Raw genomic sequence first — 15382 nt, forward strand, 5'->3', positions numbered from 1 at the left:
CTGCATTAAATGAAACTAAACGTCCCTTTCAACTTTGGATCAACTGCCTCAATCAGTTTCCCTTTCTCCCAGTAGCTCCATACCAATCAACAAGCACCGTACCAGCATCATCGACAGGCCTTTTCCCTGTAGCTACCTCTAGCACCACTAGACCGAAGCTGTAAACATTTCTGTGATGGAACACCATAATAAACATATTAAGGAGCAAGATCTCCCATTTTCCCAGCTGGTATTGTAGCTTCCCTGGTTATAGAACTATGTTCATAGACTTCTGCCTAAATCTCCTAGCTTGGCATTGAATTCTGCATCAAGCATTATATTTCAAGTCTTAACTAACGTCCCTATGAATTCTTTCTCTCTCACATTCTGAATGCAGATATGATAGAGCAGACGCAACTCCGAGAACTAGATTCAACCTTTGCTTTCTTTTCCTCTGGCTAGTAAGATGTTTCAGTTCGCCAGGTTGTCTCTTGCCTGCCCATGGATTCAGCAGCAGTTCAAAAGGTTAACCTATTCCGGAATCTCCGGATCTACGCTTATTTTCAACTCCCCGAAGCATTTTCGTCGCTTACTACGCTCTTCCTCGTCTCTGGGTGCCTTGGTATCCACCGTAAGCCTTTCCTCGTTTGAACCTCGCCCTTCACTTCAACTCATACATACTACTTTTTGACTTCCAGGAGATCAGATTTTGACCCAAGAACACAGCAAAACCGGTGATCGATCGTCTGGGTATCAGGGTATCCAAACCAATCAGAGTCTGCAAAGCTTTTAAGTTGAATCTCTGAATCTGCATAATACATCAGACCTTGTCCAGGAGAATTCTTGAGGTAATGGAGAATTAGAGTGGCAGCCTGCATATGTGGAACTCGAGGAACAGCAACAAATTGACTTAAACGATTCACAGCATATGTAATGTCAGGCCGTAAGATACTGAAGCTGTCCTTCCAACCAGCCAACCCATATTACTTACTAACGGTTGAACACAACACTTACTTTGGCCAGGTTCTTCCATCTCCTTCGGATCCTGTAACTCTCTCCTTCTCCTCAAATGAGAGCATTTGAGACTTCTCCTCATCAACTAGTTAATGAGACTTCTCGTGCTGAAAAAGATCATTTCATTGACCTACGGCACGGAAGGAAAGCACCGCTGCTAGCTCGCCTTGTCCATGGAACTTATCCTGTTGAGAATCCTATCTTGCTTGACTGCGCTGGGAAGTCTTTCCTTAAAGCATTGATTTGACTTGGAGTATCCGCTTAAGTGAGAAAAGGAACTTTATTTATTTAGCTTGAACCTTGAGCCGTAGAAGAGGACCTTTCAGAAGGACGGCTGGAGGAACCCCTTGAGCATGGACGAGAGTGAACCTATTTAAAGGTTTACTGTATCGTTTACTGGTGATGGGAATATGTAATATTGTTGTAGAAGTTTCCAGCCTCACAGGTTTTAGATTGAACTATGGAACCGAGCGAAGACCTTTGAGATTGAGATTCCCCAGTCCACTTATGAAATGGATCCGGATTCACCGCTTTCGACTGAGATGTAAAGTCACCTTCGCCTTTGCTTTTCGTATTCTATGCGGTTTTCTCCAACTCTAATCTCAGGTTTTTTACTTCTCTATGAACTCTATAGATTGATCCACAAAGAGATTGTACCTACTTCAGTATAAGTTTATCCTGAACCCTATGGCACTTCGTTGCTTGCTCCAGTGAGCTACCTATTTAATGAAAGGGATATTATTCTCCCTTTTCAGTGTGTGTACACGCTTGAAAGCGGAAAAGATGAACTCAGACTAATAAAAGGAAACGGAACTTAGAAAACAAAACAACTAAGGATGGGCTCTTTGGTCTCATTCTTTTTCTGAGAAGAAGGTTCAGAGACAGCAAGAAGATTGTTCAAAGAAGCTAGATAGTCTGCTGGGAATGTGTGTCTATTATGCAGAGGAATTGAAAGAGAATGTGAACAGAGAATCAACAGAAAGTTTTCCTTCTTCTTTGGTACCGTAGAAGCTTGGCGATGTGAAAAGATCGAATTCTTGAGAACGAGCGAAGAAGCAATTGGGGCAGCGTATAGCCTTAGTCACGCGCATCCCTTTCCTGCATAAAGATGAGCTAGATAGCACGGCTTTGAAAGAAAGATATCTGAGGCAATTTTCCATTCACCTTTTCTTGCTGGTTAAGATAGTAAGCCGAGACTTCTGTAGTAGCTTTCTGTTGATTGGATAAGGAGTCAGTTGAAAGTGGTGAATAAGACCTGCAAATCCCCCTCTAAATGGTTGCCTTTTTTCATTTTCAATCTGTAAATTCATGAAGTCAAGAAGTGTAGCCGAATCAAATAGTTGGCTCTAGTCTAATTGACTACTTGGAAAGAAAAAAGTGATTTAGTGAAGTCTCTTTGATGCGCTACGAAGGTCAAGCAGGAAAAAGGGAAGCCCTTTCGACCTAAGCCAGGCTAATAGGTTGAGTGACCAGGCGTTCCTCGAGAAAGGTTATGTAATAGAGGCAATAGTGAGCCCCGAAGAGTGCTTTTCTATTCTTCCCCTTATTCGCTACGTATTCCTTTCACTGGGAAAGCTCCATCGCTCCTAATACTACGACAAGGCTCGCTTATGGCTCGCTCCCGCGGCTCTAGTAGTCCATTTTATTCAGAATTCTTCTTTCTTTTTGTTGATGGTGCGTTGGAAGGGACGAAAGGAGCTAGTGAGCAATGACATCCGCGCGGGGAATAGGCTTGCTTCTTCCTAGCGATCGGGCGGTCCTCCCTCTTCCTGTTCACCGCCGGTTCGCCCACTGCTGCTTTCATAGATGTCGTGCGAAGGGGTTCCTCCGCTAATGGATGCCTATTCCGTTCTCCTGCTCCAGCTCAAGAGTTCAAACGGACAGAAGAGAGTCCTGCTACCGAAAAAAAGTGCATAATATTGGATTTAAACAAAGGGGATTTATTCACGAATACGATTTCTATTGATTGAAAGCTTTCCTATTACTGATGGCAGGCGGGCGAGACGGAGACCGCCGAAGAAGTGCCTTGACGCGCCGCAGCCACTACTTTGACTCCTTTTATGCAATTATGAACTCCACGGAACTTTCTCGATTCCAACGCAACTTATCCTTTTGGAGCTGACGTAACAAACTAGGCGAGCCTCCCAACGAAGCCAACATAAATCCTATCCGAATAAAAAAAATAAAAGGCAGTTTCATTATGGTGGTATACCAACCTCCTGTTCTGGAACTTCCAGTTCCAATCGAAGCATATAGATCCGTAAATAGATTTGTATGTATAGCCACTTCAGCCGTGCTCGTCCTTTCTCGAAAGTATCTTTTTTCTGGGAACATGGTTAACCAAAAATTATTATGTTTGCGATTCTTCATCCACCAATGCAGAAAATGCTCAAGTTTTCCATTCTTATATGAGGCCGGAAAGTTTATTAGCAAGAGGTCGGCATGAAGTGATTCATCATGCTCAAACATGAGCCGATCGTTCGTTAGGGACGGTTTATAGATCATCAAATTCCCACAAATGGAATGAGAAGTGGGTCCATGTAAATGATCGAGACCTCGCAAACAACAACGCTCCTTCCCCATATGGAGTTCGGAACCCAAAGGCAATCGTTGAGTGAACTGTATCTTCTTTGTGTTAGTTGACCTAAGCCGCACCATTACTGCTGGGGTGGGGCTCGGCCTCCGAACCGTACGTGGGACGAGTTTCTGCCTCATACAGCTCGGGCCGAAGACCGGGGGAAATTTAGGAGAGATGGGGAGACCCAGCAGCTGCCGGTCGGGGCGGGGGTAAGCTTGTGAAGAAGCGAGCTTATCCCCCGCAAAAAACCAATCCTATAGCGCTAGCGCTTCGCGTTCTTTCTATTTTATCTCATTTCATTCCGGGATAGGCGGCTAATACTAATCTAATAAGTGAAGTAGTCATCGTCTGACCAATTGACTCGGACACCAGCCCGCTCGTGCCCGCCCATTCTGTCTCGCCCTAAATGGAATGGCTCTCTTAGTTACGCTGCACCCCGCGACCCGAGTCCCCACGTCCGCTCTTCTCCGCCCGCAACCTAAGAAGTTGGCTTTGCCAACACAACATTAGGGCCGTCCCCTTCATTCTATGCTGACCCCGGCCCGGGGCTGGCTTTTTGGGAAGCCCGTTCCCACCGCGCTCATGGCCCGGCTGGCCTGCCAGCGGTAGTGGGAATTATCCCGTTCCCTGGTCAAAGACTTGGTTGGATGCGGGATCTACTCCACGAGGAGCGGTACGGACGTAGATGATATCATCACGACCTCTCTTTTCGTACCGCTAGGGATGCTTAACGCCACTTCGCCAACTAGCGTTACCCGCGCTTTCGTGTCTCTCAGTGTGGTCAGCACTGGGTGTTTCCGAGCAGCGAAGCTTATACCCATTCGCATTAGTTCATCCAAAGTTCCTTACCCTTATGCACGAATTTTTGAATAAGCCATCTTCCTATCAAGGTTAAGGAGTCAACTGAGCATCTCAGCGGCGGGATTGAATACCCGGATCGAATCAGAGTTCACGCCGCCCGCCCTGAACAAATAGGAGGCGTGGGCCACAGGTCGCACATAAGCCGCCGGGTCGCACGACAGAAGAACACCCAACATACAGATGCACACTCCTCCATGTGAAATATTCATCTTCATTGGAACCTTTTGGTAGTAGTCGTGACCAACAGCCATAGCCATCAGCTGTCGGCTCCTTGGTAAGGCGAGAGCTTCAAGCCCGATTTCTGGTGGCACGCCCCCCACACAAGCACCACCCAACTCAGGGGGGACGGGGAAAGCTAGAGGCCCAAAACCTTCGACCCTTCTTTCTAAATCTAAATGGGGGTGCCCGGAGCACCTCATCTTGTCATTTCGTCGTTGCTCATTCCCGTTCGGCCGAAGTGTTTGGCCTTTCCTTCTCCGCGCCCGCTCACGCTTCGCTGACCTATCGCGTGCTAAAAAGAGGAAAGTACGAAAGAATAGTAAACAGAGCACACCGCAGAAAGATTCTAAATATGAGAAGTCCCCCTTGGATTCGAGAAGACGGAAATGAAGAACGGGAACGAAAAAAAATAAGGCCTTTCTAGCTCTAGTTTTGGATGAGCTTCTCCCAATTATGTCTGGTAATAGAATAGGGCGACTTGCTCTGACCAAGACTCCACTTTTTGCTCCGTCCATGGAGCGTATGATTTTCCTGGAATGTAGATAGACCAAAAGAGGGAATGAAGAGATAGGAATAGGAATTATAGTACCATTGGAAAAAGGGGCACCCGTGGGAACATCTCTACTGACGAACCATTTCAATAGTACGGGTGCTGCCGTGCCACAAGGCACGACCATAAAAAGAATAAAAAAGAAAAAGTTATGTAGTTGGACCATCTGCTCTATCCGTTCGAGTTTGGCTTCTCTAAAGAAGAGAAGGCGCTAAAAATGAAAATGTTCGCAAGGCATACCGAAAGGATACCAATGAAGCCGACCATTAATGACTAGTTCGAACACCAGGAGCGGAAGGAGGGACTTGAACCCTCAACCTTAGCCTTGGCAAGGCTATGCTCTACCATTAAGCTATTTCCGCCAGCTACGGTAGTGGCGAAGCACTACTGAGCAATTCACGTATTACTTGATACGGACGACTTCCGTTTTTCCGCCGGACCACGGCTCTTGACCTCCGATCGAGCTACGAGCACGAGTAGGTAGGCGGCATCTGTCTTTTTTTTTAAGTTGAGTCATTTCCTTTCCTAAGACGGCTCCTCTTATTCTACGATAATCCAAGCAGCAGCTGCCCGAGTCCGCTCGGAACCAGTCGATTCCTGAGCCTGGACTCAAGGTCTCTCCTGCCTGCGAGTTTGCTGCGAATGCTGCGAGTAAATACATGAACGAGACGAGTGAGTTAGTCTCCGAGCGAACCCGACGGGTCTTTCAAACATCCAAGTTGCCACTTTTCAGCTACTTGGAATGCATGAGACCCCTGCATTTAGGAATCTTAGGTTACCTCCAGCCTTCTGAAGCGAGTTGACCTTCTGTTGACCTCCGCTTGGCCTGGACCCCGAGCCCTAGAGTTACCTTAGAGGACCTTCACAACTTCCAAAACTTCCCCAAACCCCTAGGAAGCAAGCCAAGCCGATGATAGATTTTATCTGAATTTCTTCTTTTGATATGGTCCTCTAGAACCTTGTGTCTCCTCAAACTATATGGAACGTAAAAATCTCAATTGCACGGGATGTTGAGGTTGGTAAGCATCTATACCTAGCTCAGCCATTAGAGTTAGAGTCCATTCACGGCTAACTTACCACCAACGAAGAATTCCTCGCATAAAATGATTCTTACATTCTATAGATACTGTAAAAGCCAACTCATGTTTCTGCGAAAATAAATAAGAAAGCTCATTTTTTCTTTTCTTATGCTAGCCTTTCTAAATATCCTTCTCTTGTTGATGAAGCGCCCCTTTATGGAGTTGAGCCTGACTTGGGCAGCCGCTTTCATTGTTGTACCATTATATTCTTTTTTCATGTCTTTTATGGATGGCTGTTCTCATTCCGTCGGAGGCGATGGAAGCGGTGCCAGCTCTTCGAAGCGACCGCGTCTCGACCTGCCCAGAACAACAGGAATAATTTCATCTAAAAAAAAATATGAAGAAGTAAGAAAGATCAAAATGGAGTTAGCCGAACTGATTGGCTCCCTAATTGACCAAGCGAAAGAGGGGCTGCAATTTCCGCCCATAAGTGGAGTGCCTTCGCCACCGGTAATGTGTGGAAGAGCTAATAAACCGAATTGGGAACAATGAGAAGGCCAGACCAGAAGGGAAAACGACCCCAATGGGGAGATTACCGATTTTATAAATAAAAAGAAGTTCTTAAAGCGGGCCCGTGATAACACAAAGAATGAGAACGAGGGCCAGATGAACATCTGAGGTGAGATTCGGATTCGGGCCATCGTCAATCAGTGTTATGAAAATGATAAGAGTGAGAACTCATTTTCATTTTATCTTGTGACTCATTCTCTTCTTTCTTTTCGTCTATTTGTGCATCTTTCTTTCTCCCATGCTTTCCGTCGGTCAAACCAACGATTCTCTTCTCAAAGTAATAGAGAGATCCTTTTCTAGTTAGACTTCTATCAATGCAATGAAAGAACCATCCCTTCCTATTAGTTTGTCCTGTCAGATAGAAAGAAAATTAGACCCCAAAGAGAAAGAGCCCGTTGGGGGGTGAAGGGTGGGGGTTTACATACAACCGAGACAAAGTGGTTTATGATTGAATCTCAGAGGCATTCTTATCATTTGGTAGATCCAAGTCCATGGCCTATTTCGGGTTCACTCGGAGCTTTGGCAACCACCGTAGGAGGTGTGATGTACATGCACCCATTTCAAGGGGGTGCAAGACTTCTAAGTTTGGGCCTCATATTTCTCCTATATACCATGTTCGTATGGTGGCGCGATGTTCTACGTGAATCCACGTTGGAAGGACATCATACCAAAGTCGTACAATTAGGACCTCGATATGGTTCTATTCTGTTCATCGTATCGGAGGTTATGTTCTTTTTTGCTTTTTTTTGGGCTTCTTCTCATTCTTCTTTGGCACCTGCGGTAGAGATCGGAGGTATTTGGCCCCCAAAAGGGATTGGGGTTTTAGATCCTTGGGAAATCCCTTTTCTTAATACCCCTATTCTCCCTTCATCCGGAGCTGCCGTAACTTGGGCTCATCATGCTATACTCGCGGGGAAGGAAAAACGAGCAGTTTATGCTTTAGTAGCTACCGTTTTACTGGCTCTAGTATTTACTGGCTTTCAAGGAATGGAATATTATCAAGCACCCTTCACTATTTCGGATAGTATTTATGGTTCTACCTTTTTCTTAGCAACAGGCTTTCATGGTTTTCATGTGATTATAGGTACTCTTTTCTTGATTATATGTGGTATTCGGCAATATCTTGGTCATCTGACGAAGGAGCATCACGTTGGCTTTGAAGCAGCTGCATGGTACTGGCATTTTGTAGACGTGGTTTGGTTATTCCTATTTGTCTCTATCTATTGGTGGGGAGGTATATGAAGGAACGAAAGAGTGGATTCAAAAAATGAAAGCTCGAAGACAAAGAGAACCGGGCTTTTCCAAAGAATTACTGCAGCTTTCCCACTCCCTTTGATTATCATATACAATAAAGTCTCTTCCACTTTCCTACCAAATCTCTCTTTATTCTGGCACATAAATGAAGGCGTTCCTCGAAGAGATTATGGCAGATCATGTTCACCAAGAAATGACCCGAAATTTGATCTTGGTCTATTTGAGATTGTTCCTTTTAATCGTAATCAAAGATGTTTTCTTGTTTCTTGTTTCTTTTCTAAACAAATTGAAGAACCTAATGGATCGAACTCATCCTACGAAAGATATCGGAACACCAAAACTAGAAAGAAAGAAAGTAGAGCTTATTGCGAGAGTTCGCCGTTAAAAGTGCAAGCTGTAATTATACGTTTCAGAATCCCACTTAATAATTTCCTAAAAAAATGAAATCTGCTTTTCGTAAGACGTGTCTTTAGAATACTGTTCAAAACAAGTAATAAATTCGTTGACCAAGCGAAGATTGAGGTGATGACAAGTTTGCAACCACCAAACTCGGTAAAGGGTATTCGAAGCTTCTTAGGACATTAGGGTTCTATAGGAGATTTCTCAAGGATTTCTCGAAGATTGCTAGGCCACTCACACAACTCTTATGCAAAGATGTGGCTTTTGTGTTTGATGAGAAATGCCTTGAGTGAGGCATTCTTGATGCTTAAAGAGGCTCTAGTGACCGCGCCCATAGTCCAACCACCGGATTGGAATTTACCATTTGAGGTCATGTGCGATGCAAGTGACTACGCGGTTGGAGCCGTTTTGGGGCAAAGGAAGGACAGGAAGTTGAGCGCCATCTACTATGCTAGTAGAACCTTGGACGACGCGCAAGTCAACTATGCCACCACCGCGCTTACGCTCCTCGCCGTAGTTTTCGCCTTTGAGAAGTTTAGGTCTTACTTGGTGGGCTCCAAAGTAATAGTGCACACGGACCACGCGGCTTTGAGATACTTATTGGCAAAGAAGGACGCGAAACCGAGGCTACTTAGATGGATTCTACTTCTCCAAGAGTTTCATTTGGTTATAAAGGCGTTCCTCGGGTGGTTCCTATAGTTTTGGTTGAAAGGTCTTGGTTGGAATCCTTGACCTCCAACATAGTTCAACTCTTCTTGTGTTGTGGCTCCTCATACCCTTCAACACCAAAGTCTTGGTACCCTTGATATCCACCATACTCTTCACAAGAGTTTACCGTCATCTTTTCTTTTGGTCACGCTTCAATATCTTATCCATTTTTGCATTCAGCTCTTGGATGGCATGATGAGATTCATCATTGTTTTTCCTTGTAGTCCGATCATAATCCGAGCCATGACTCCCATTGCTTTGTGCGAGATTCTCTACCAAAGTATAAGTATCGGCTTCCTCAATTGTTTGACTCATGAAGCTTCTCGTAGACACCAGAGCTCTGGCGTTCCTCGAAGTCACATCTCTCGCCCAAGTTCGGCGGACTCAATCGCACCCTTCCTTCGTCGTATAGAAGATAGTTACGATCGTTGAGTTTAATGGAGACACAACTAGTAATATTGATATTGGAAGGAAAAGGATAAGACTCAAGAGAACCCTCCATGGCTCTTGATACCATGTGAGTGTTCATGGGCTTCCAACTCAAAACCAATTGGCAATGAGTGGAGAGGGTGAAAGCTTTATATACTAGTGTAGGTCCCTTCTCACTTTCAATTAGGGATTCCTAACAAAGGGAAGTCTGGATACTTGACACAGGTTGTTCTTTCGGAAGAAGAGAATGGCTTGTGAGTTTATCAGATGCTGGTAGTGGACAAGTAAAGATGGCAAATGACACCATGTCAACAGTGAAGGGAATAGGAAGTGTGAGACTGAGAAATGAAGATGGTTCTACTGTTTTGCTGACAAAGGTGAGATATGTCCCCAGGGTGAGAGCATTACTAATCGGGGAAGTTTGAACTAGCTGGAGAGTCAGGATCTCTTCTCGAAAGCTATTATCAACGTTCAGCGATTGAATTACCTTCAGTAAATCTAACCAGCTAAGCTACCCTTTTTAATTAAGTTAAGAAAGGGCAGTTCTGTCGATTCCCAATCTCGAAACTGAGATTGCGAAGTCACAAGCTGATGGGCTATATGTGAAGTTCAAAAACCCAGTTAAGAAAGGAAAGATATAGCTATCAAGCTGAAACTTGAACTGGAATTGCCTACTTTAAACCTGTTCGTAAAAGCTCCAACTAGAGCTATAGGAGCCCAATCTCTTGACTTTGGTAAGGCTTCTGTTGAAGTGACTTCCCCAGGTTTTGAACCCTAGATAGCTCAGTTACTTGCGATGGAAAGGCACTCTCAAGAAAAGACGTGAAATCTAGTTGAGTTGTCTTATCTATCACTATTCAAGCTTCCAAATCGGAATCCAAGATAACCCTTTATTCATTATTCATTTCATCCCTCTCGCTTTGCTCGAGTCACTTTCGTCCCTTCCTTTCTTCATTTGTTTTTTGGTTGGTCAAGGTAGTTGCCTATCTTCTTCTAGTGTAATGGTTGGGATTCTTTAGATGTAGCTGAAGGATTCAGGCGTCATACATAATAGAAAGGGAAGAAACCTACCACTCTATTACTGGGGGACGATATGAAAATGTGTCGGCACGGTTCCAACTCGTGGAAAAAGGAGGACTTTGTGAAGAGCTACCAAGCCTTGAGAACAGAGCGAGCCTTACAGCTTGAAAGGAACCTGAAAGATGGATCTTGAAACCTTGGGGAAAGTTTCCTAAGGCGAGCTCGAGCAGAAGGGGTTCCTCCGGCGCGTCTAGCCCTACTTCTATCCAATTCCGGCAAGGTAATCCAATTGGAAAACTCTGACTGAACGTGAGGATGTTATGTCGACTTAATCCGTGGTTGAATATGTTATGTCGGCTTATAAGAGAAGATTTCGGGCTATAGGTCTAAGCACCTAAACTCCCCTTTTCTGGCATGCTATAGTTATTAAAGTCTCTCGACGGCGGGAATGGGAGATTACCGGTAAGCCATCTTGATGAAGATTGACTTCAGCCAAAGAGAATGAATTGACTTAGGGTTTCTTACTATGTGCTCGATCCGATCAACGAAAAGAAATCCTGAAATTACATAAAGAAACGCGAGAATCTTCACAGTTGACATTTTCGATTGAGAAAGTGGCAGGCGTTCCTCGAGCTCTACTGTAGTGCCTTGCAAGGTCGTAGAGCCGGTAACCCTCGTTCACCTAAAATGGAAAAAGGTCTGTGATTGAGACTAAGGAACGCTAGCTATATGCTTAACACATGCAAGTCGATCAGTTCGCCGTTTCGCCTATCGGCTTGGCAGGCAAGCTACCTTGCTTGCATTCTATAAACGGTAACTTCCGCGCCGAGGAACGCCTGCTTAAATTGATGTGAATTGAATGATGGTGACAGCTCTTCAAATCCTATTCAGTCTGATTAGATATGTCACTGAAACAATCCGTTCTGTCTCAGTTTGATTTTCGGATTCCGAGGATGAGCCGGACGACGAAGCCGAGGAACGCCTCAGATAAAGATGTCTCAGACGCTACTCTCCCGGCAAGAACAACTTATTCTATTGTGATTTTTTGTGATTTTTTTGGCGGGTTCGGTCAGGAGAGACAAAAGAGAGATGCTTTCTATCAGTCAAAAGGGGATAGCGCCCCCCGCCATGCTCCCACGGCCCGCTTACCGAGGAATAGAAAGGGAGGACCGGGGGGGTCCAGAGCAAGTAGGGTTGGGGTATAGAGCCGTAAGCGCGGTGGGGTGTGAGAGAGGACGTGCTCGTACGGTTCATAGAAGGGTATGATCAACTCGTTGATTGTTGGTAACTTGAACTCCTCTATATTCGAAATATGCCTTTCTAGGAGCATTACGATCTGCAGCTCAAATGGTCTCTTATGAAGTCTCTATTGGTCTTATTCTTATTGTGCGCCTTGTGAGCGCGTTTGTATCCGCGAAGGCAATCATCGCTCGGATGTTCCCCTAACCCAACCCGGGAACGGACCGGAGGGAACCGCAGCATGGGTAATGTCCGCGTCTCGTCGCAAGGCTCATTTTTTTAGTTGTGGGTCATAGGTCGGGCTTCGGGCGGGCAGCTTTATCTGATCAAGAGCCGGGGCACAAGGGTCCTGGTACTATCCCAGGTGCGAAGAACCCCGGAGGTGACTGCAATGAGCAGAAATCTCACTCACCGGCCTAAACGACGAGAAAACACTCGAACGTGAGAGCAAGGGATCACCCAACGAATGGACGAGCTCCAAGGAGGGAGGAGGCAAGCACCATGCTTTCAGAGAAGTGGCGGTCCGAATCTTATCTGAACTGCGAGAATAACTGACTAAGCTGTGCCATAAGGGTCATTCTAAAAGCGGGACAGGGGTTCCTCCAGCTTCGCTGAAGAAGCTTGGTTCCTCCTTTAGGTTGTTTAAGTAGGTTGGGTGACAGATCGGCCATAGGAGTACTCCGGGATATAAACCAGGGCAACAAATGTCGAGCATACAACGATGCCGCCCGTTTTCATTTCATGGAAGTCCCCGGCAGAGGAAAGGGCTGTAGGTGATGGCGCGTTTTGCTTCTTATCTAGAGAGGGGCGCTGAAATCGTTCCTATTGGGTCGTGTGTGGCTTTAATATAGATGAATAAAGGCGGGCGCCGAAAAGGAAGCAGCCCAGCCTCTTCAAGAAAGCTTTGCTTGGTAGGCGCTGCCTACTCACTCGGACAATGCTCTGAACACGAGAGTGTGCAGTTCCGCCCCCTTCTCTCATGCTGAGTCACAGGCAGCGCCTCGGAAAGCACGGACGAGCCACATGCAGGGAAACTTGCACGTGTGGTTCTGGCCGGGGACACCCCGGTATACTGTACTAATATGTGTAGGTCCCCGTAATTCGAGTGAGATTGTCATGGCGCAAAAGCAGATATGGTCTGGTATTCCCCTGTTCCCTGTATTGGTTATGTTCTTTATTTCTCGTCTAGCAGAAACTAATCGAGCTCCGTTTGATCTCCCAGAAGCGGAAGCTGAATCAGTTGCAGGCTATAATGTAGAATATGCGCGGGATGCGATCCTTAATAGTCCACTGTTGGCGGAAGCCAATGTCCCGGGGTCCCGGGGACTCATTCTGACTGAAACTAGGGGTGGGTCTTTACCAACTCAAAAATATTCGATTTTTGGGAAGACAAAAAACGTGATCGCCTAGCGCGAGTCTTATTGAAAAGGCCCCTTACTATAGATGCCCCTTATTGAAAACTCAAGGAAAGGTTTATATATATATATTTTATTAATGCGTAATGCGCTCAAGCATGCGAAGAAAGCCGGCCTTACCTTTAGCAACAAGGGCGCTTAGGCTTTACTAAGAAGTGCGAAAGGGCTTTTCTTGCTTGTTTAGTAAAGTCACGCTTTTTTATTTAGAATTGAGTAGGTGCTTGCTGGGGCAGGGCACTCTTCATTCTTCATTCGAAACTTTTGAATGTCGGGTCGGAGGTTTCTGCCTTGTTATCAAAAAGGAAGTTGGGTAAAGCAAACTCCCTCCTTGGACGAGCACGGGGCTTAGTCAAGTAGAACCGGGTTGCGCTGCTTGATGCTCCGATCGAAAACAAATCAGTGGGGCCATGCCGGTACGACTGAATATGCGTTAGAAAGGTCAATCCCTCCCCTACGACACCAAAAAAACCGGGCCGAACTTCTAACAACAGCCCGCCCGCTTCCATAGAAAAATATCGCGGCAACGTAGACCTAAGTGGTCATATTGGATCCTTGGGAACCATCACAAGTACGGCCGGCCTATATTTGAACGAGAATGCCGTGTCGTTCAGCGGAGCCTAAAAGAAGGTGACTCGCGCAGACAGCTGACTCCTTTTCAATAGAAAGGAATAGCCAAACCAACCCAGCTGTCTGATCAATCTCAGAGATCTTATCGGCCGGCAAACCGGAGACGGACGACCACGGTTCCGACCTTACCAGCACCAGAGGTGTACTAATCAATGAACCCCCGAAACCAACTTTCTTTTCTGACAAAATCCACCAAGTCTAAGCGGTCACGACATCTTGTTGATATTGATTGAGGACTTTCGCTGACTGAATCCATAAACCTAGACCCCGGTAACCTTCGTAACCAAAGCGTCACGACAACATCCAAAGTTGACCTTTGGATTCTGAAGTAGGGGGGCAAGGAGGAGCGCGTAGGAATGTCGACCACCACATAAGCCACTAGTGGCTGAGAGAAAGCGAGCAGCACCTTGTATAGGTTGGGCAGAGCTTGAAGAAGCAAGCCCCTATCAGAGCAGAGAAAGCCATTGCGCGCTAGCCTAACTAGCTAGCATTTTTCAGCTGGCTGTTATTTAGTTGTAGCGCGCCTTCCCTCCTTCTATAACTTTGGAAAGATTTAGCAGTATTTTCTTATGATGACCTGGTCGAGAGAGTACGATACATCGGTGTAAAAGGTTGAGTGGGATCTGTAAGGTTGGTTATAGTCAGGCCTGGCCGGAAAGTGTTCTTGCCTCTATCATTAGCTCGGGTAGCCCCTGTTTCTGGTCTTTTAGTCACCTTCCAATGGCTCTTTTCCCAATCACATCCCCAAAGACAGAAGGAAAGACAAAGATTACCATTAGGCGAAAGCAGGTCCACAAGGTGAAGACTCTCTATCGTCAGATCGTTGGCAGTCTAGTTCTGCTTTCTTTTGAATCGAAGTTTAAGGCATTCAGACATGGGATTTGTTAAGTGCATTCAGCATCAGTATCTGCTTTCTTTCCTGGTGTAATTGAAGAGAAGATGTAGACAAAACTTACTTAATTCAATTCAAACCCTGTGCGAAGGAACTCAGGAATCACTTCCCCTTCATTGAAAACAACATAAAAAGGAGTGTTCTAAGGCCAATAGACAGAAAGTGAGTGCTTGATGTAGCATATCTGCTGTTCACTATCAACCATAGGCGTTCCTCGAGCAAGGCTCGATGGAATTGAGGTTCGATGTAATTGACCCGCCTTATGTTGGACTTCCCAACTTACCTAGCGGAAGAAAAGGGGTTCCTCCTAACCCTTTTCGCCGAGTCCGAGTATTCCTATTCTAATTAGCCGGCTACCTTCGCTCAGAGCAGCATTTCCAATCCTTTTATGCGATCCGATCTTGGTATGCCCTTTCCCTGGTTTCGGCTTATTCTGTTGAGGTGGGAAAGAAAGATAAGATAATTATTAGTTGCCAACCAATCTTATTCCCCAGATAGCCTTATAGCCTCTTCCCCGGGAATGGAAGTTCATGACATCACTCCAACTCTGAACCTTAACGACGACGTCAACCCCGAGGAACGCCAATTACTCGACTAATAGGAGAGGAA

General features: G+C 45.6%; 3 protein-coding genes and 1 non-coding gene across 4 annotated transcripts.

The window, feature by feature from the left end:
• Window positions 1–3081: 3081 nt before the first annotated feature.
• Window positions 3082–5367, bottom strand: ccmFC (cytochrome c biogenesis protein ccmFC). The gene is made up of 2 exons: window positions 4588–5367; window positions 3082–3630 (listed from the first exon to the last, which is right to left on the bottom strand). Coding segments are annotated over exons 1-2 (1329 nt in total).
• A 124-nt stretch (window positions 5368–5491) lies between these two features.
• On the bottom strand, window positions 5492–5563 carry trnG. The gene has a single exon. It is a non-coding gene; the product is annotated as a tRNA-Gly (tRNA).
• A 1671-nt stretch (window positions 5564–7234) lies between these two features.
• On the top strand, window positions 7235–8032 carry cox3 (cytochrome c oxidase subunit 3). Its single transcript has one exon. The coding sequence runs from the start codon at window positions 7235–7237 to the stop codon at window positions 8030–8032; it is 798 nt and encodes a 265-aa protein (YP_006665992.1).
• A 3874-nt stretch (window positions 8033–11906) lies between these two features.
• nad1 (NADH dehydrogenase subunit 1) lies at window positions 11907–13102 on the top strand (one part of a trans-spliced gene, as the record gives it). Coding sequence (YP_006665980.1) covers window positions 11907–11986; window positions 12911–13102 — 272 coding nt within the window.
• Between the last annotated feature and the right edge of the window lie 2280 nt (window positions 13103–15382).

The sequence above is a fragment of the mitochondrial genome of Raphanus sativus (genome assembly GCF_000801105.2).
Source record: "Raphanus sativus mitochondrion, complete genome".
NCBI lineage: Eukaryota > Viridiplantae > Streptophyta > Magnoliopsida > Brassicales > Brassicaceae > Raphanus > Raphanus sativus.